This window comes from Puma concolor, chromosome C2 (genome assembly GCF_028749965.1).
Source record: "Puma concolor isolate L17-30 chromosome C2, mPumCon1.1.hap2, whole genome shotgun sequence".
NCBI classification, from domain to species: Eukaryota; Metazoa; Chordata; class Mammalia; order Carnivora; family Felidae; genus Puma; species Puma concolor.
In genome coordinates this window covers 73,110,345-73,132,477 of record NC_141675.1, presented here as the reverse complement: position 1 = coordinate 73,132,477, position 22,133 = coordinate 73,110,345, and the positions used below count along the sequence as shown (strand labels likewise).

At 36.6% G+C, this 22,133-nt stretch overlaps 1 protein-coding gene across 1 annotated transcript in view; it reads left to right on the top strand.

Moving 5' to 3' along the window:
- Positions 1-11,488: 11,488 nt before the first annotated feature.
- Positions 11,489-22,133, top strand: part of CCDC39 (coiled-coil domain 39 molecular ruler complex subunit) — a 46,293-nt gene continuing 35,648 nt past the window's right edge. The window contains exons 1-3 of the mRNA XM_025913877.2: positions 11,489-11,727; positions 19,657-19,776; positions 21,624-21,770. Of these exons, the coding sequence (XP_025769662.1) occupies positions 11,638-11,727; positions 19,657-19,776; positions 21,624-21,770 (357 nt within the window). The 5' untranslated portion in view covers positions 11,489-11,637. The remainder of the gene's footprint in view (positions 11,728-19,656; positions 19,777-21,623; positions 21,771-22,133) is intronic.

Genomic DNA, 22,133 nt, shown 5'->3' with positions numbered 1-22,133 from the left:
TCTCTGACTTACGTTGCTTGTAGTGTAATAGGGGAGGTGGAGAAGTAGAAAGTGTAAGTGCCATGACAGTGAAAATATGATGCTGGGGAAGCACATTTACATCAGGGAAGGTTGACATTAGCTGGGCAAATATGGGAAGAGTGGACCTTATAAGCCATGTTGAGGAGGCCACTGAGAGCCAAAGAGAGGTTTTTGATTGGGAAGGATAATATACTGAGATTTGAGGTTTAGAAAGATCTTTTTTGCTGAGGTGTGGAAATGGTATCAGAGAGTTCGATTATGAAGGCAGTTACCAATTAGGAGGCAGCTTCTCTGCTTCATGGTTAAACTCTTTGAGGGAAAGAATAACCTCATTTTCAATTTTGTAACTTAAGGGCTAGGTCAATTTTTTTTTTAATTAAAAATTTTTAAGTTTATTTAAAAAAAGAGGCAAAGAGAGAGGGAGGAGAGAATCCCAAGCAGTCTCTACACTGTCAGCATGGAGCCTGATACAGGGCTTGAACTCATGAACCATGAGATCATGACCTGAGCTGAAACGAAGAGTCAGACACTCAGGTGATTAAGCCACCCAGGCACCCTGGGCTTGGTCAGTGTTTTAACAAATGTGATGTTTCTCTTATGAATGAAGAACTGCTTTTATGTCCATTATCGTATCTCAGAAAGACAAAAACAAGCCACTTCCTTTAAGAAGTTGTGTTGCTGTGGTTCATCTAGTCATTGGGTCAATGTTACTGCTTCCAGGTAAGCTAGTTACAAAGGAGATTTAGTGGCACCCAACCCTGAACTTGCTCTCAATAGACATATAAGTTGATTTATCTTATCTTATCTATATTATAAGCAACTATATGAATTGTGCTTTTTTTTTTTTTTTTTTGGCTTTTTCATCAAGATGTCATTCCTGGATTAAGACCGTCGCTTTTTCATGTTGTGTAGTCTACTCAGGAATAACTGATTCAGTTTTGCCTCCTTGAGTTTGTTCAAGGACTGGTCAAAGCATTAATGAAAATATGAATAAAGGAAAGCATAAATGACAAAATAGTCAACTAAAAGGTTCCTACTGACTCCCTTATATTTGTATTAAAATCTAGTCCTTAAAGTGATCTAATTCACTGAATAAAACCATTTTATTAAGCCTTTGGTCAGCAGATTATTAATACCTATGTTATGTATAGAACTCATCTAAAATTAGTGACTATAGCTCTCCTTTCTCTTTGGATACAATGAAAAGAGTAAAAAAATTTAAATAATGCAAAAGGACATTATGAAATCATATCACCATTAACTGAATCAAAATTTAATACAATAAATTAATACAGTACTGAAAATGTTCTAATTTTTATATTAGTAGTTGATGTCCCCTTATCCTTGATTTACAATAAAATGATTTCAAAGCATTTTGAATTTGTTAGCTAATAGCATTACAACCTGCACAGTAAAAGGAGACAAAAAATATATAACTTCTGATTCAGATTATATGTCAATTTAGTTGTGTTTATAATATGTAATTAACATAAATTAACCATTTGCAGATTGCTGGGTGATACAGATTATTTGTGCTGATACCTAGAGTCTCTACTTTTATAAAGCTTTCAGGTTTTGATGATTCACAAAGAAACAATTTGTATGGTCAAGCTTAATTGCTGATTTAACAATAAATTTTATCTTTATAAAAATTTATATACCTATGTTTTTTGCCGTATGTTATCTTCTTACATGGTAAATTTACATATTGATCTACCCATTACAATCCTAAATTTAAACTTTCATTGTTACCTATTATCATTGTTATGGCTGCTTCATAATAATAGCAAGTAGTAATATTGAGAAGAATAAGAAGGATTCTGACTTTGCATCTGGATGTTTTTAATGGACTGACATAGAATTCTGTGTGACACTAAAGATTTTGTCATTTTAGAGTGAAAATGAGCTGAAGAAAAAAAAAACTGTTAATAGATTGTTCGGTTGGTATTTGGTCCACAATTATTTCTGGGGGGTTTTCTACTTAAGTACATCTTTAATGCTACACCCAGAGATTTGGCTCAGGTGTCAGGAATAATAAGCTTTATTATAATAGTAAACCTTGGTGAGAGTTCTGGCTAAAAAAGAGAGAAAAGATAAAAAAGAAAAAAAAGGGCATTTGTGGTACTTTACATATACAGACATGTAGCACCATCTACTGGATTAGAGTAAATGAATAAAATCTGTAAAATATGTATTTCCACTAGCAAAAGTATGAACCCATGAATGTCAGAGGTTCGTATAGTATTGGTTTAGCCAATTCTTTGGTTGTAAGTGGTTTTTGGATAGGTGAGAATATTTGATATAAAGGACCTTCTTTTTCCCTTTGTCCTTGCAGCTAAGAAATAGTCACAGACAATTGTTAGCTGTTTAAGTTACCCATCTACAGCAATTGATTTTACACATGTACATTTGTGTGTGTATGAACACGTGTGCGTGCACACACACATACCCTACTGTACCCGACTCGATTATGTAATACTTTTTTACAAAGCAGTGGTTACCATGGGCAAAATAACTTTTGTGGACATGTATTTCTTAGAAAAGGATATTAGTCTGTAAGTAGAGAGGTTTTTCTTCTACTGTTTCTCTGTAGTAGAAAGTGTTTTAAGTATAGTTATGGCCTCCTGTTACCAGGAGAAATAGATCCTTGGGAATAATCCATTCATTAATTCAGCAAGCATTAAGTAATTATTGTGTTTCAGAAACAATGATAAAAAGATTGAAAAAAAAGAACAATGATTTCAAAAATACTGCATAAGACTGGGCTGTGAGGTGAATGTTCCTTTGTAAAGACTTACATCCATCTTCTTCATTAACAGGGTGCATCAGAGCAGTCAAATATCTGAGACAGCCTTATGAAATGTACAGGTTTGCAAGATGTTATAGATAATGGTCAATATATTCACCACTACAAATGTGTTTTACACAAGTAGGGAGGTTGAGGAATAGGACAGTTATAAGACTCCTCTGACATTCTTCTCATAAGACTGTTAGGTCCTTATCCAAGTCATTATCTATTTCGTAGTATTGACTATTCCTCTGGAGGGAGTGACTACTTCAGCAGCAGAAGCTTAAAAACATTGCATGGTGAAGTACATGTTATAGCCACTGGCGATCTTGGAAGTTTCTTCTGAGTGTGTGTAAATACTCTGAATCTGAATCATATGCAACTATATTAAGAATGAATTGCATAAAGGAAAATCTGAGAAAATGGAGACATTCACCATTTTCCTGGGTAGGAAGACAATAAAATAAAAGTTTCAGTTTTTCTGAAATTATTATGTATATTCAAAGAAATTTCAGTGAAATTCCTAGGGTCCTTCTCTTTTTTGGCGGGGGATGAGGAACTTAACAATTTGATTTCAAAGAAGTGTTTCAGAATAGACAAAAATAGTTGTGATGGTGGTGTTGGATGGTGTGTTTGACTCTAGCATATTAAGAAGCTGTGTTACCCAAAACAGTGTGGTACTTTTACAAAGATAGGTAAATACATCAATGAAATGCCACACACCCAGAAACATACCTTTGTATATATAAGAATTTAGTATATAAAAAGGACGCGTTTCAAAACAAAAAGCAAGATAGACTATTTAACAAATGGTGCTGGGAAAATTACTATTTGTTTTGAAAAAGAGCTATGAATCTACTTCCTCTCACCACAAACATCAATTTTATGTGCATTAAAATTTTAACACATAATTATAAAAGTACTAGAAAAACTATTGGAGGTCATTTTTATAGTGTTCTGGAAAGGGCTTTCTTTAAGTGTGGTACAAAACCAAAGTTATTGAAGAAGACCAACAGATTTAATTACATAAAAATTTAAAATGCCTCTTTTAATTCATGTTTATTCTTTTGGCAAATTTTTATTGAGCACTACTTGTACAGGTATTGTTCTAGTTTCCAAATATAGGGTGAACACAGTGCATATGGTCCCTACTGTCGTGCATATTATAGTCTAATGGCAAAGATAAAAAAATAAGCAAACAAGCAAATAAAAACATTAACTACCAATTGTGGTGAGTTGTCAAGTAAAATTACTAAATGTGAAAAATTTGCTTTAAGAGGAAATAACAGGAGGGGTGCCTGGGTGGCTCAGTTGGTTAAGTGTCCAACTCTTGACTTCAACTCAGGTCATGATCTCATGATTTGTGAAGTCGAGCCCCGCATTGGGCTCTGTGCTGACAGTGAGGAGCCTGCTTGGAATTCCCTCTCCCTCTCCCTCTCCCTCTCCCCCTCTCCCTCTCCCTCTCCCCCTCCCCCTCTCCCTCCCCCTGTCCCTCTCCCCCTGTCCCTCTCCCCCTGTCCTTCTCCCCCTGTCCCTCTCCCCCTGTCCCTCCCCTGCTGGAGCACATGTTCTCTCTCTCAAAATAAATAAGCTAGGGGCGCCTGGGTGGCGTAGTCGGTTGAGCAGCCGACTTGGGGCTCAGGTCATGATCTCGCGGCCCTTGAGTTTGAGCCCCGTGTTGGGCTCTGTGCTGACAGCTCAGAGCCTGAAGCCTGTTTCAAATTCTGTGTCTCCCTCTCTCTGACCCTCCCCCATTCATGCTCTGTCTCTCTCTGTCTCAAAAATAAATAAATGTTAAAAAAAAAAAAAAAAAAAATAAATAAATAAATAAATAAGCTAAAAAAATGCAGAAATACCAGATATAAGGAGCAGTCATCATTCTTAATTCTGAGATAGAGTGTCCTAGGAAGAAGACCCTGTCAGGGCTCACTGAATGGCAAAAACTCCTTGTGCTGCTGGTTGAACTTGCTGGGGAATGAATGGGGAGATGTCTCATTAGAGGCACTCTGCTGAAAAACTGCCCAAGTTGGGGTGGGGGTAGGTGCTAGGGGAAGCTGCTGTGCACTGCAGGAGCCTGATGCTACAGATACTGCTTGTGCCAGGCAGGAACCAGATGCTGGAGAAGCTGTGCGTGCCTCAGGAGCCTGCCATGTGAGAACACTGGAACCAGGAAGAAAAAACACATTTTCCCTCCTGTAGGGTCTCTTCTGTGCCCTCTGTTGATAAAGCTTGATTTTGTACCAATGGTCAAAGGAGAAATATTTGAAGAGCCCATATCTGTCTTCACAGAGCAGACAAAATGGGTAAATTTGGAGCTGAAAGGCAACACATTGCAAAATGGCACAACATAGTACTTTTCCGTTTATTTGAAGTTTTAAAGAGAAGAAACTAATTTATGATAGAGAAAACATTGGAATAGTAGTTGCCCCTGGGGTTGGGGGAGGTGAAAGCCAGGATTGACTGGAAAGAGGCAAGTGGGAAATTTTAGAGTAGTGGTAAGTTCTACATCTTAAGAGTTTAGGTTAACTGGGTGTATGCATATGTCAAAACACAAGATTTGTGTATTTCCTTGTATATAAATGTTACCTATATAGGAAAGAATATAAACAAAAGTAAACATGTGTGGTGAAGCATTTAGGTGGAGAGTATATTTATTCTTGCAATTTACTTTGAAATGCATCAACACAGACGGATGAATGAATAGATTGATAGACAATCAATCTATTGGTAGGATCTAGGAAACATCTAGATTAAGGGGATATTGATGCTCACTGTAAAATTATTTTGACTTTTCTGTATGTGGGAAACATTTCAAAATGAGTTGTTGGAAATAAAAGATTACCTTAACTGTTTAGGGAGAATGGATTTTAGGGGAGCAAGAGTGGAAGTGGGGAGATGGATTGGAGTGGTGGCGGTGGCGATGGAGAGAAGTAGACTCAATATAGGCCTGCAGGTGGAAGTGATATGTCCTAGTGATGTATTGGAGGTGGGAGGTGAGGAAGAGGATAGAACTCGGTATTGACAGGTGGGATCTGATTTTGTACAACTGGGTATATGGTTTTGGTTCTACTGTGCTAGGGAAGACTGAAAAAGAGGCTTGGAATATGTGTGGGATGAAATCAAGAATTTTGTCTTGGGCCTGTGTATTAGATTTGAGACATCTCATCTAGGAGACATCTCAATGGAACTGTTAGGAAGGCAGTTGGATATACGTTTGGAGTGTAGAAGAAAGATCTGTGACAGAGAAATGCTAATGGAAGTCGTTAAAGAAACCTGTGGTATTTATTATTTAAAAAACTTTTTTTAATGTTTATTTTTTGAGAGAGAGACAGAGTGTGAATGGAGGAAGGGCAGAGAGAGAGGGAGACACAGAATCCAAAGCAGGCTCCAGGCTCCAAGCTGTCAGCCTAGAGCCTGATGCGGGGCTTGAACCCACGAACTGCAAGATCATGACCTGAGCCAAAGTCAGATGCTTAACCGACTGAGTCACCCAGGCACCCCAGAAATCGTGGTATTTAAAGTCATGAAAATGGATATGATCACCGAGGAAGCAAGTGTAAGAACAGAAGAGTAGAGAGGCAAGCTTTGCATCTTGGGGAAAGCAACATTAAGAAGCTAATCAGGACAAGATAAAGGAGCAAATGAAATTGAGAGATTAATGGGAAACTGACAGTCTTTTTTTTTTTTTTTTAATTTTTTTTTTCAACATTTATTTATTTTTGGGACAGAGAGAGACAGAGCATGAACGGGGGAGGGGCAGAGAGAGAGAGGGAGACACAGAATCGGAAACAGGCTCCAGGCTCTGAGCCATCAGCTCAGAGCCCGAGGCGGGGCCCGGGCTCACGGACCGCGAGATCGTGACCTGCCTGAAGTCGGACGCTTAACCGACTGCGCCACCCAGGCGCCCCCTGACAGTCTTAAAAGTGGAGAGAAGAACTAGGGAAGGAAAAGCTGAGCTGAATGCAGCCCACAGATGTGGCAAGTTGATGATAAACTTACCTGTTGGAATATGAAGCATACTAATGGTGACAATAGCAGTTTCTGAGGTGTTTATGGCAAAATATACCAAAAGTAAAGTTTTAAACACCCCAAAAACAGATTGGGAGAAAAATATTGTTCATACAAACATGTCAGATACAAACGTACACAGAGAATACGGTCCATAAAATAGAAAGCACTGCAAAAAGAAGAGACAACCTAATGGAGTAAATGGGCAAAGGATATGATACATTTTATTTATTTTTATTTTTAAAAATTCCAGTATAATCAATGTACAGTGTTATATTAGTTTCAGGTGTATAATATAGTAATTCAATTCTGGACATTACTCAGTGTTCATCATAAGTGTACTCTTAATCCTCTTGACTTGTTTTACCTACCCCCCACCCACCTCCCCTCCGGTAACCATCTGTTTGTTCTCTGTAGTTAAGAGTCTTTTTGTTTGTCTTTTTTTATTTGTTCGTTTGTTTTGTTTCTTAAATTCCACATATGAGTGAAATCATACGCTATTTGTCTTAGGATCTGATAAATTCTTAGCAGAATAAATGTGATGCTCAGTCTCATAATTATAAAATTGTCAATAAACAATGAGATACCACATTTTTCTCTTTAGTTTGTAAAATATTACTTTATAATATACAGAGTATGCAAGAACACTGCCATATTCTGTTGGTATGTAAAATCTTTTTTTTTTTTTAATGTTTATTTTTGAGACAGAAAGAGACAGAGCATGAGCAGGGAAGGGGCAGAGAGAGAGGGACACACAGAATCTGAAGCAGGCTCCAGGCTCTGAACTGTCAGCACAGAGCCCGACACAGGGCTCAAACTCATCAACTGCAAGATCATGACCTGAGCTGAAGTCAGATGCTCAACCAGCTGAGCCACCCAGGGACCCCGGTATGTAAAATCTTTTTGAAAGATAATTTAATAGTATCTCTCAAAATAAAATTGCTTATACATGTTTTTCATTAATTTTACTTCTAAGAATATGCCATACACTTATGCCCACACATAGGTGTGCAAGGTTATATCTTATTCACCAAATTGAAGACACCACTGATTGAAATATGCATCCCAATTTTAGAGATACTAAAATATGAAAATAAGTATACCCCAGACTTGATGAAATACAGTGTTACAAGATGTTCATTGTAGCATTGTTTAAAAAGTTAAAATTGATGGATAATATTGAATTTTAAGCTGCTGTTAAAAGACCAAGGATCTAATGTACTGATACAGAAATATGGCCACTATTGTTAAGTGATAAAATGCATCTGCAAAAGAATATTTATAATATGATTCTGTTTCTATAGGAAAAACTAATATATCTATAGATTTATTTTTTTTAATTTTTTTAATGTTTATTTTTGACAGAGAGAGAGAGAGAGAGAGATAAAGCATGTGTGGGGGAGGGGCAGAGAGAGAGGGAGACACAGAATCTGAAACAGGCTCTAGGCTCTGAGCTGTCAGCACAGAACCGGACGCGGGGCTTGAGCTCACGAACAGTGAGATCTATGACCTGAGCTGAAGTTGGACGCTCAACTGACTGAGCCACCCAGGAACCCCTATGGCTTTATTTTTAAAAATGCTGGTAGGACACATGCCAAAGAGTGGCAACCTCTTGGGAATGAGGTTGGCATGGAGGTGAAGGATATCTTTTCCTTTATACACCTATCTTCCTTCCTTCTCTTTCTTTCCTTCTCTTTCTTTTCTCCTCCTCCTCCTCCTCTTTCTTCTTCTTCTTTCCTTCCTCCTTTTCCTCTTCTTTCTTTCTTTCTTTCTTTCTTTCTTTCTTTCTTTCTTTCTTTCTTTCTTTCTTTCTTTCTTTCATCACATTATTTTTGCAAAACCAAAATCTCTTCATATTTTAACCTGAACAGTGTGATCTGGATGAAGTTATCTACTTGGGAATGAAGCAGTAAAGGGATAGCATCTACCTTAGCATTTTGTAATTAAATTGAGTATTTCATGGTCAGCAACAAAGCTTGAAAAACTTTGGGTTTTGTTTCCAACTCTAGATTTTAATAAGTTCAATAGAGTTATAATCTAGAAGTTGTAGAATTATAAAAGTGGGAACTAGATGATATGGAATGCCGTGGTGATGAGGTGGAGAAGCATGACTATCATTTTAAGGCAGAAATGTAGAATTAGGAGGAGGCATGGACATTTTGCACAAAATTCAACACTGTATAATTGTCATCCTGAAATGCAAGAGATAGAATCCCTGAGATACAGGAAATGTGGCTCTTTGCATGAATTTGGCTGCCAGACTTCTTATGTCCTTGGGCCTACAGGAGTACACAGCAAAGACAGCTGCAAGCATGCATTTTGGCAGCTCCTGCTAACACTGAGAGGGGTGGATCAACAGATTGGCACAGGCTGAGGCAGCTGCCTCAGTATTCATATTAGTAATGGGGATGAGAAATTAGAAAGGAATGTTTAAGACACATGGGCAGTAGCAACACTAATAATTTTAGGAAGCACACTGCCATAACAAATCTCAAGTATAAATAACGATGTGCCATCTTAATATATGCTGGATGCTAACATTTTCATTACTAGGAATGAGTAAATTGTTATAAAATAGAAGATCATCTTTTATAAGGTTATTTAGACTCTAAAATTTCGTTATTCCAGATAGGTTGAAATTTCCTCTACAAGCTTTCTCCTCCATCACGTTGGGAATTTAGGTATTGCAGAAGTGAGGAATAAAATGCCGTGGTAATTCTACCATCTATTGAAGATATTTCTAAGAATGTTGTATATGTGAGTAAGTACAACGTTTTCTACAGTGAATGATGTTTCACCACACTGTGCTGCATTTTATATGGTCTATAAAGACACGCATATGAAAATTATTTCTAAAAATGGTAGTTGTATATATAGATATAGTATTATTTCAGTAAAGGGATTTGTTCATTAGACTTTGACTCATGAAATATACTATGCATAGTCAAATGTATAAAAGTCATTTCTAAGAATAATAGAATTCTGCTGCATCTGAGTAGTCATTCAGTGAAATAATGTATGCTGCATTCAATATATCTGTAAAATATGCCACATGTATAAAATGTTTCTAGTGTTAGAATTTAAAAATATAAATTGTTTTTAAGAACACAAAAAGCTAAATCTAGTCTTTGAGACTAGAGAAATATTCCATATAATTCAATATATGGAAAACCATGTAAACACAAAGAGACAAAGCTACTACAAGATTTCAAAAGCATAATAACAAACCAACAGTAAAAAGACATTTTCAGGACAATTGAAGAAATATAAATATGAAACAGTTATTAGATGATATTCAAGAATTTTGATGTTATTAATTTTGACGCATGTGATAATAATACTGTGTTTGTGTTAGAAAACATTGAATGTTAAACATTAGTGATGTATGCTCAGGTAGTTGGGGTAAAATATGATGTCTGATTTGTTTTAAATGCTTTAGCAAAATAATATAGATGAAGTGAATGTGGCAAAATATAAATGTTAAATCAAGATAATGAGTATGTGGGTGGGTATGTGCACGCGCGCTCTCTCTCTCTCTCTCTCTCTCTATATATATATATATAACACATACATATACATATATATATTTAAACTTTTTATAATAAAAAGCGTAACAAGATAATGGTAAAATAAAATTCAGAAGGGCAAAAAAGGCTACAGATAGTTGCTTATTCGATAAGCAAAGTTAATTTATGTTCATGATGCCGTAATAGAGGGTATTTCAGCCAAGAACAACTCTCATTGCAGACAGCATAGTTTGTAGTAGGAGATCTGTATCCTCATTTAGGTTCTGCTGACTTTAATCGCTTCACCTCAGGGAGCCTCAGTTTATTTGTTTGGAAAATAAAAGGATTAGATTAGTTGATAGTTTTATCCTTTCCAGTTCTGAGATGCTAACCAACAGAGGCGGTAAACTCAAATACCTACCAGTGCTGAGCAGGTAATTCAAATTACTGAATAGGTGTAGTGCTTGCCACTCTAACTGGGACTCTTCTTCAGCCGAATGCCTTCATGATAATGTGGATTCAGTGTTGCCTAGCTTTTTTGGAGATTAGGAAGAAATACAGATTTTTATGTGAAATTGAAGATTTGTGTATGTTAATAGAAAACGTACAGCGAAAAGTGTAGGAGTGGTGAGGCGGGGGTGGGGGTACTACCAAACCCTGCTGCAGTCCATGTCCGCGGTCAGCTAAGACGCTGCGAAGGGCAGATGAACACGGGGAGGAAGACCAGGAGATTAAAACAAAAGATGGAAACACACATCAGTGATTCTAGGGAGTGAATTCTGCTTCAAAATATCAGTCTACCTCAGCCGACGAGATTTCACCTACGGATGAAACTCAAACACCACTGGAAAGAAAAGTCTGTTTTCGATAGGTCTCATCTTCTGCGTGTGATCCAGCAGTTGCGGGGCGCAATGCCATTCCCGCTCCCAGTGTCCCCCGGAGACCGCAGGAGCCACAGACTTTACACTCTCTGGGAGCGCCCCGGGGGACGATCCCGAGCTGCAACTTGAGGGATAGTTATGCTGGGGCCGCCAACCCCAGCGAACCTGTGGAGTAATTGCTTCGCTTCCTCCGAAGTTTAAATGAAAAGCTGCTCCGGACCGAGGCAAGAGTTCTCAACCGGAAGTTTTGCCTTCCTGCTTGAGCACTTCCTGTTTGGTAACTAAGGACGCGGGGCGGTTGCTGGGGTTATCGTGGTAATTACTAGGGACATTTGCGGGTGTAGGGAGTTGCCTCGTGTGCTGCTCCCAGGCTATACGAGAAGGTGGATCTTTCCTCCCCACCCTGTCAGAGGTTCTCTATCCTTTTGCCATCATGAGTAATGAATTCTTGGCGGAGCTGCATTGGGACGATGGGTTCGCCATCCCGGTGGCAAACGAGGAGAACAGGATCCTGGAAGATCAGGTAAGGGTCAGGTGAAGAAGGCCGGGAAAGAGGGGGTGGTTTCTTGGTTGGCAGGAATACCCCAACCGTTTTATTCTTCCCTTTTCCGTCCCCAGTTTTATCTCTTTCTGTCTAATGCTCACCGCACCATCTCCTTCCTCCCTAACCTGTTTGCCCATTACGGTACTTGCAAAGCATTACAAAATGTATATTGAAAGGATGATTGATATTCGCGACTATAAAGTCTGAATCCTTACTCTCTCCCCTCCCACTCCATTTCGCCTCAGGGGCAGGAGAGGAAAGTCTGGTTCCTGCGTCCCCTTTTCCCTTCCTCAGAATTAAGCGCGGCTTGCAAAGGGACTCTGAGGTTTTCCTAGCAACAGTTGTTTGCGGATGTTTATAAGCAAATCACGCTCTGGTTGACATTACTTTTTGAGTTTCTGCCTAAGACATTTAAAGTTGAAAGGGACTTGAAGAAATATTTTCAAGAGAGACGTTCTAGTAAGAATGTAAAATGTGCAGTTTACAGCTTTTCAAAGTGAGGATGTTGTCACAGAGTGATATAAAAATATTTTACGTTGTAAGGAATATTTTACACCGGCTTGCAACCAATGAATGCATAGTAGTTGTTAAAAATAAAATTGCATCTGGCTCAGAAAACTTTTAAAAACCTTTAGCAGTTAGTCTAAAGTTCTGTCACATGGCAGTGTGTTGTGTGGAGGAGGATCCAGAAACAGATGATGTTTACATTACTTTGTAGAATGGAAGAGAAGGTTTTCTTCCCTTGGAAAAGAAAATGAAAATCCATCACGGTTTTTTGAAGTTTTTTTTTTTTTTTTTTCAAAATATTCTGACCTGTTTACTAATGTCTAAATTAGATAGCTGCAGTTTTTTGTTGCTTTGTTTTAATGAAGGGCAACATTAGGGAATATAAGAAATTTGGCACTAAAAAAAACAAAAGGCAGAAATTTGGCACTGAGTACTGAGGAATAATAATATTAACAAGTTTCCAGCCCTGGGTTCAGATCCTACTTACCAGCAGTGAACCTGTTTCTTCTTATATAAACTGGAAATAAATAATCATTTCACAGGGTTGTTTACAGCTCTAAGGATATTAATGTGGGTTAAAGTTCCAATCAGATATTAGTTTTTTTTATTATTGCCATAATATTTGTCTCATATGATTTTATATACGTATTAATTATATTAGCTATTTAAAAAATATTACGGAGCAATAAAAAGAAGAGTGAGGGCCAGAATCACTTTACCTGAATAAACAGTGGCATTAAAAAGGCAACTCTAATAAGTTTAAGATATTCAAACAGAAGGGTAAAAAATAAAAAATACCCACTGTTGACTCTAGAAGTGACTATCATGGCATTAAACAAATATTCCAGACATCATAGTCTACAGTTATATAGATAGAAAAGACAGACAGAAGTATCATTGTTTTTTAAAATTTAAATCCAAGTTAGTTAACATATAGTGTAACAATGATTTCAGGAATAGAATTTAGTGATTCATCACTTACATATAACACCCAGTGCTCATCCCAACAAGCGCCCTCCTAAATGGCCCTCACCCATTTAGTCCTCCCCCCCCCCCAACACCCCTCCAGCAACCCTCAGTTTGTCAGTTCTATGTATTTAAGAGTCTCTTATGGTTTGTCTCCCTCTCTGTTTTTATATTATTTTTGCTTCCCTTCCCCTATATTCATCTGTTTTGTATCTTAAATTCCACATATGAGTGAAATCATATGATATTTATCTTTCTCTGACTGACTTCCTGTAGCGTAATACACTCTAGTTCCATCCACATTGTTGCAAATGGCAAGATTTCGCTCTTTTGGATCACCGAGTAATATTCCAGTGTGTGTGTGTGTGTGTGTGTGTGTGTGTGTGTGTGTGTGTGTGTGTGTGTACCCACCACATCTTCTTTATCCGTTCATCAGTTGATGGACATTTGGGCTCTCTCCACACTCTGGGTATTGTTGATAGCGCTGCTATAAACATTGGGGTGCATGTGCCCTTTCAAAACAGCACACCTGTATCCCTTGGATGAATACTCAGTAGTGTAATTGCTGGGTCATAAGGTAGTTCTATTTTTAGTTTTCTGAAGAACCTCCATTCTGTTTTCCAGAGAGGCTGCACAGTTTGCATTCCCACCAGCAGTGCAAAAGGGTTCCTCTTTCTCTACATCCTTGCTAACATCTGTTGCTGCCCAAGTTGTTAATTTTAGCCATTCTGACAGGGGTAAGGTGATATCTCATTGTGGTTTTGATTTGTATTTCCCTGATGATGAGTGATGTTGAGCATCTTCTCGTGTCTGTTAGCCATCTGGATGTCCTCTTTGGAAAAATATCTATTCATGTATTTTGCCCATTTCTTCACTGGATTATTTGTTTTTTGGGTGTCAATTTTGTTAAATTCCTTACAGATTTTGGATACTAACCCTTTATCTGCTATGTCATTTGCAAATATCTTCTCCCATCCGTCAGTTGCCTTTTAGTTTTGCTGATTGTTTCCTTTGCCACGCAAAACCTTTTTATTTTAATGAGGTCCCAATAATTCATTTTTACTTTTGTTTCCCTTGCCTCTGAAGACATGTCAAGTCTCCAGAAGTTGCTGTGGCTGAGGTCAAACAATCAGGTTGTTGCCTGCTTTCTCCCCTAGGATTTTGATGGCTTTCTGTCTTACAGTTAGGTTTTTCATCCGTTTTGAGTTTATTTTTGTGTATGGTGTAAGAAAGTGCTCCAGGTTCATTCTTCTGCATAAGACAGAAGTATTATTAAAATGGAATCCTACTATATGTGCTGTTTTTAACATAAACATTTTTATTTAATAAAAATTTTAATTTTATTTGTCTTAAGAGAAAAAAAGAAAGGAATTATTGAATTTCAGGTAAATATTACTTGATTACAAGAGATAGTGATTGCTAAGAAACTTTCTTAACATTAAGAAAAACTGCATAAGAAGAAATGGTTAGATTATTGTTTAAAAAATTCTTTGTTTCATTTGTAGGCAGTTATGGGTTGACTCCCTGCCCTTTCATTTTTCATTTTTAAAGCAAAGAAATTAGCTCTCTCACTTCTTTACACCATCTTTTTACCCATATTACCACTATTAAAAAATAGTGGTTTTATTATTTTTATATTATCAAGCTTTATTTTTTATTCCATTCAGTGCCTTTAATTTACTACAAGTGTTTAGCCTTAATTTTATATGAAAAAAAATTTTAATGTTTTTATTTATTTTTGAGACAGAGAGAGACAGAGCATAAGCAGGGGAGGAGAAAAGAGAGAGGGAGACACAGAATCTGAAGCAGGCTCCAGGCTCGGAGCTGTCAGCACAGAGCCTGACACGGGGCTGAAACTCACAAACCACAAGATCACATGACCTGAGCCAAAGTCGGACACTTAACCGACTGAGCCACCCAGGCGCCCAGCCTTAATTTTATATTTAAACTGGTTTAATGGTCCTTAATGTAGCCACTTTTATTCAGTTTATCTTTTCTTGGATTTTTCACTTTGATTCATCTTTTGCCTAGTTGGGTCCTATCCTCAAATAGTTGTTTCAAGAAGCATCCATTGTTTTGTGCTTTTGATTCCTTGCATCCTTGGTTGCCAATTGATTTCTTGCATTGCTTGCTTTAAGTTTGTATTCTTTTAATCACAGTATCAGATCTTCAAGATACCTTCTTTCTGCCTCTACTCCTTCCTTCTGAGTCCTGTGTTTTTTTAATATGGACTGTTTTTCCACAGACCTATTTCCCAACTGTGGACTACAGAATTCCCTTTATTCTTTTACGTGGTTGATGCTCTACTTCCTAAGTCACATATCTTCTTTCTTGGGTTATCTCCTTATCTCCTTATCTCAAAATAAGGAATACTTCCTTGTGTCTTCCTAACAAGGATGTATAGGAGGTAAACCCTGAATCAGAAAATGTTTTTTATTTAATCTCACATTTGATGGTGTTGGCTGAGTCAAATGTTCTAGGTTAAAAATTTTTTTATGAAGAATTTGGAAAAATATTATCTTCCAGTAGTGATGTTGGTGAGTAATCTGCTATTAGAAATATTTCCATTTCTTTGTAGGTTGCAATTTTAATGTCTGGAAGCTTATAGGGTTTTGTTTTATGTTTACATTGTAGTTTGTTTTGGCAACTATATCATATTTTTGATTTTCAGGTTATTTGTTGCTTTTTTGTAGCACCTGGTCTTCTTTTAGTAGTACAATATCATTTACAATCTAAGTGTGTGTGTGTGTGTGTGTGTGTGTGTGAGTGTGTGTTTAGTTCTTTTTTGTGTCTTGAATTATGTTTCCTTTGGGGTCTTTTTACTTGTTTATCTTGATATCTCTCACTTGATGTAAGTCTTCAATAAATATCTGGTGGTCCTTGCATGTCCTTTTATATTTAAAAGGAGCAAAAAAATGCCTGGATATTCTGTGGGGAAGGAATTATCAACTTGTGGAGAGTTAATCATTATGCTTTCATTAGGAAAGCAGATGCCTTTGCTCTGAGTTCATTATGCAATTATAAAAGTTAGTAACTGATGAAGAAAATAAAAGTCATAAAGCTGTATGCACCAAACAACATAACAACTAAGTACATAAAAGTAAAAACTATTATAAATACAAGTAGACTTTGACAAAAATACAGTTGTAGTAGGATACTTCAATATTGACATCAGAATTGGACAGTTCTAATAGACAAAAATAAGAATATAAAGGTATGAATAATGCAGTAAAAGTAAAAACAGAGCATATATCCCTTAAATAAACAGTTTAAAAAATATGTCTGTAAACCATTTAACAAAGGTGGATCATTTACTATACCAGGATGAAAACCTTAATGCATTAAAAGTGAAAGATATGGGAATGCAAGCTGGTGCAGCTACTCTGGAAAAAGTATGGAGGTTCCTCAAAAAACTAAAAATAGAACTACTACCCTACGACCCAGCAATTGCACTACTAGGCATTTTTCCAAGGGATACAGGTGTGCTGTTTCAAAGGGACACATGCACCCCCATGTTTATAGCAGCACTATCAACAATAGCCGAAGTATGGAAGGAGCCCAAATGTCCATTGAAGGATGAATGGATAAAGAAGACGTGGTATATATATACAATGGAGTATTACTCAGCAATCAAAAAGAATGAAATCTTGCCATTTGCAACTACATGGATGGAACTGGAGGGTATTATGCTAAGTGAAATTAGTCAGAGAAAGACAAAAATCATATGACTTCACTCATGAGGACTTTAAGAGACAAAACAGATGAACATAAGGGAAGGGAAATAAAAATGATATAAAAACAGGGAAGGGGACAAAACAGAAGAGACTCATAAATATGGAGAACAAACAGAGGGTTACTGGAGGGGTTGTGGGAGGAGGGATAAGCTAAATGGGTAAGGGGCACTAAGGAATCTACTCCTGAAATCGTCGTCGCACTATATGCTAACTAATTTGGATGTAAATTTAAAAAAAAAAAAAAAGTGAATGATAAACCTTAAGGACCTTATACAAAGTGAAATAAGATGGACACAAAAGGACAAATCCTGTATGGTTTCACTTATATGACATACCTAGAGTAGTCAAGTTCATAGAGACACAAGTAGAATGGTGATTTCCAGAGGCTGGGTAGGGGGGAAGAGGAATGGGGAGTTAGGGTTTAATGGGCACAGAGTTTCAGTTTGGGAAGATGAAAATTTTTAGGTGGATGGTGGCAATTGTTGCACAACACATAAATGTACTTAATGCCATTCTTCTTCTTTTTTTTAAGTTTATTTATTTATTTTGAGAAAGCACACAAGCAAGGGAGGGGCAGAGAGAGAGAGAGAGAGAGAGAGAGAGAGAGAGAGAGAGAATCCTAAGCAGGCTCCATGCTGCCAGTGCAGACCCTGACGTGGGGCTCAAGTGAGATCATGACCTGAGCTGAGATCAAGATTTGGATGCTTAATAGGCTGAGCTACCTAGACAAACCGATGAATGACACTCTTCTTAATGTACACTGAAAAATGGTTAAAATGATAAAATGTATGTTTATGTACATTTTACCAAAATTAGAGAAATGAGTGGTGGGAATTTTATAGGCCATATTTTTCTGATCATAAGCCAATAGGATTTATAGTAAATGATTTAAAAAATTATTCTCCATTTTATGGACTGTTTGCCTGCCCCTCCCATTCAAATGTTGAAGCCCTAATCTCCAGTGTGTTGGTATTTGGTGGTGGGGCCTTTTGAAGGTAATTAGGCTTAGATGAGGTCATGAGAATGTGGCTCCCATGATGGTATTATATCTTTATGCGAAGCGGAAGAGAGACCAGCGCTCTCTCTCTCCACCATTTAAAGATGCAGCTAGAAGGCACTGTCTGCAAGTCAGGAAGAGAGATTTCACCAGAACCAAATTTTCTAGTACCTCAATCCTGGGCTTCCTGGCCCCCAGAACTCGGAGAAATAGATTTCTATTCTTTAAGCCACTCAGTCTATGATATTTTGTTATGGCGGCCTGAGCTGACTAACACATCCATCTTAAACACTTAGGCCAATTTCTCAGAAACCTAGATAACTCTTCTATCATGGAGAAATTGAAAGGGAAAAGTTAGTTTTTAGAAAACAATAAAAAGAGACTGCTTCATACCTGTATTTGCTGGAAATAGGAAAAATCTTTCTTAGAGAAAAGTTACAGGCTTAAATGCCTTAAATGCCTTCATTTTTAAATCCATGCTTTAGTTAGCTTGGGTTGCTATAACAAAATACCATAGAGTGAGTGAGTAAAAAGACATGATTTATTAAAAAGACATTTATTTCTCACGGTTCTGAAGGCTATAAGTGGAGATCAGGGTGGCAGGGTGGTTGGGTTCTGGTGAGAGCCCTCCTCTTGGCTTGCCGATGGCTGCCTTCTCACTGTGTTCTCACATGGCAAAGAGAAAACAAGTTCTGGTCTCTCTTCTTCTGACAAAGACACTAATTTTACAATGAGGGTCCTACCTGCATGTCCTAATTTAAACCTACTCACTTCCCAAAGGCCCACCTCCAGATACCATCACATTGTGGGTAAAGGCCTCAGCATATGAATTTGAGGGTGACACAGACATTTAGTCTATAGCATCAATGTAACAAAAAAGTAAAATAATTAAAACCTGTTCTTAATAAATTTTTAAAAAAGAATAACAAAGTGAACCAAAGAGGGAATTAGAAGAAAAACTGAAATTAATGAAATAAAAAGCAAAAATACATATTTAATATGATTTACTATGTTTAATGAAATACAGGAGATAACATATAGTACATTAGTATTTTATTACTTCCTTATTTAAAAAATTCAAATAGCATCTTTTGCACTTAGTGGATTTGTTGTGCTCCTCCTGGGTTGTAGCCCCAAATTTGGGAACCACAGATCAAGACTATAAGGAAGGATATTTTTGTTATGTTGAGCTTTTATATTGTTTTGAGGGGTGACGTATTCTAATTGTCCTGGGAATCTATCTTGTAATTTCCTAAAGTTTTTTGTTTGTGTGTTTGCTATGCATTTAAATTGTTTTGTTTCTACTCAGGGTTTTAATTCAATGACACACAACATACATTAAGGAAGAGGTCTTAAGCACATGGAAGTTTGTTCTGTTCTGTTAAGCTCTGTCCAAAATCTGTTTATTTTGAATAGCTCAGGGAGGAGCTTGTTATACCTGATGTCCGCTGCTTTTAAAATTTATGGTTTGTGTTCTGTGTTTTTGTTACATCTGTTATTATGCTCTTGTTTGCTCTAGAGATGTTGTGGTTTAATTATGTAATAGGATCTCTTTTTTTCCTTTTAAGTACTGCTGTATGAAAATTGCGTTTTAGCGGTGGTTCCTGAAAGATTTCTGAGAAATCTTAGAGATTTCTATTCTATTTTAATATAGTGCTAATTTTCCCACAGCAATGTCTAAATCATCACATGTATTATTTACAGTTGTCAAAGCTGCAGGAGGAAAAGTCAAGCTTGCAAGATCAGCTACGTGACTATGAAGATCGAATTAATGCTATGACTTCTCACTTTAAAAATGTTAAGCAAGAGTTTTCGTTTACGCAGGTATAGTAATGTTGACATTCATGTTGATTAGGTCATGTGTAGTCATGAACATTTCACATTGCATATACATCTGTGATTTTATTTTAGACATACACGAAACTTTAGCATAGCTAACTATTGTGAATGTAACCTTGAACCTGAAAGTAAGTAGGAAAAAAAGGCTTTTGAGGAATTCGCTACCGTCACCAAGTTCAAGGAATAATTAACTCATTTGAAAGAAGAAATCATTCATACAGTGTAACGTAATATTAAGGCAGCAGATTATATGAGAAGGGTACAGTGACGGCAATGAGAAAAATTCTAAGCCAAAATAGACCTAATATAACATGTGACAGAATTTCCACCTCATTTTCACTTTTACAGCATGACCCACTGGGGCCTTTTTGAGTGGGAACAAATAGTTCACACATTTCAGTAGCCCTTAGGACACCACATTATTTTAGGATCCTGAGATAGTAGGAAAGTTAAATTATATCTAAGACACTAGTTAAGATAACTGGGGAAAGTATAATGCATTTTAGAAATATTACTACAAATAATAAAAGTTAAAACTTAAAGTGATAAGTATATTTGTTTTATGGACAATCTATTCATGTGTAGAACATCATTCCCTGATGATGCCCAGCAAATAGCTCAGCAAATCAGCATTGGAGAGTTTACTAACTTCCATATCAAACTATTTTTTTAAAAATGCATCTACCTTTCTTTGAAAGGTATGTAATTCTTAATAGTGAACAAAGCATGTTTTTAATACCAATTTATAATTAATATTGATAAGTAACCATTTTGTGGTTTACAGATTTTATTAGGAAGCAGCAAATTGATGAACTTTTAGAAGCAATACTTGAGAGTTTTGAATCCTGATATGATTAATTAATAAACTGGACAACATCATTCTTTAAGTTATTAAACCACTGAGTTGGGGATTTGAAAGTCAGAGATTCTAGGGGTGCCTGGGTGGCTCAGTCGGTTAAGGGTCTGACTTTGGCTCAGGTTATGATCTTGTGGTTCATGGGTTCAAGCCCCACACCAGGCTTTCTGCTGTCAGCCTGTCAGCTCAGAGCCTGGAGCCTGCTTCAGACTGTGTCTCCCTCTCTCTTTGCTCCTCCCCTGCTCACACTCTGTTTCTCTCTGTCTCTCAAAAATAAATAAATGTTTAAAAATTAAAAAAAAAAAAGAAAGTCAAATTCTCTGTGGGTGATAGTCAAACCTCAGTTAAATCGGATAATAGTTATAGAAGACAATAAACTTCCTATAGCATTAACAGCTCTAATAATGTAAAAATAATACTGATGGTGATAACTTAGAAGCACTACAAAGTCAGTAGTCAATAAATACAATTTTATTGAGTAAAGCTTAACACAAAGGCATGGTTGTTTACTAATATATTCTATGAAATACTTATAACCATCGGTGTTTACATAGTCATTTATAAATTATCTCTGCAATCAGCTTATGTAGTCAGTTTATAGAAACAACCCATTTCCTAAAGTATTTTTAAATAAATTTTACTTATTTTTTAGGTAAGTCATGAGTTATATCTTTTTAACTCTTACCATATAAACTTTGATTTTCTGCAGTTTTTCTAGACCAACATAAAATCTAAAAATGGCTGACAACAGTATTTTCTTCTAGGTCATTCCATGAACTGACTTTCTTACAACTAGTAAGCAACACCAACTACACTGAATTGTAAAGTCTAACATGGTTTAGGTTTCAGAGAAGTGGAATTACTAGTACTTAATCTAAGTATTTTGTGGGAACTTTTTTTGGGCTAATGGGTTATTATAAATATTGTGTAATGTTAAAAATTAAAAAGTCTTTCTATCTTGTAAATTATTCTGTAGTCTCTTTGTAAAGCAAGAGAGCATGAGATTGAAAGTGAAGAGCATTTTAAGATCATTGCTGAGAGAGAACTGGGACGAGTGAAGGATGAAATCCAACGACTACAAAATGAAATGGCTTCAATACAAGAGAAGAAAAGTGATAAGGAAGTATGTGTTGAAATGTTACTTAAAATTTTGTGCTATTAGTTCTTTTTTCCCTCACTAGCAAACACTGATTTTCTTTTCTTTTCTTTTCTTTTCTTTTCTTTTCTTTTCTTTTCTTTTCTTTTCTTTTCTTTTCTTTTCTTTCTTTTCTGTATGGGAAGGGCATTCATTAGTTTCCTGACATTTACAAAAAACATTGTTTTTTGGACAATGAAAGGCTTGCGGAGTTGTCATTTGAATGAAACAATGATAGAATGTTGCACTTATTTTCCTACTATTCATTTGCCAAATAGTCATTGAGCTATACCATGTGCAGAGTACCATACTGGCTATCTACTATGCAATACTAAGCATCATTTATTCATA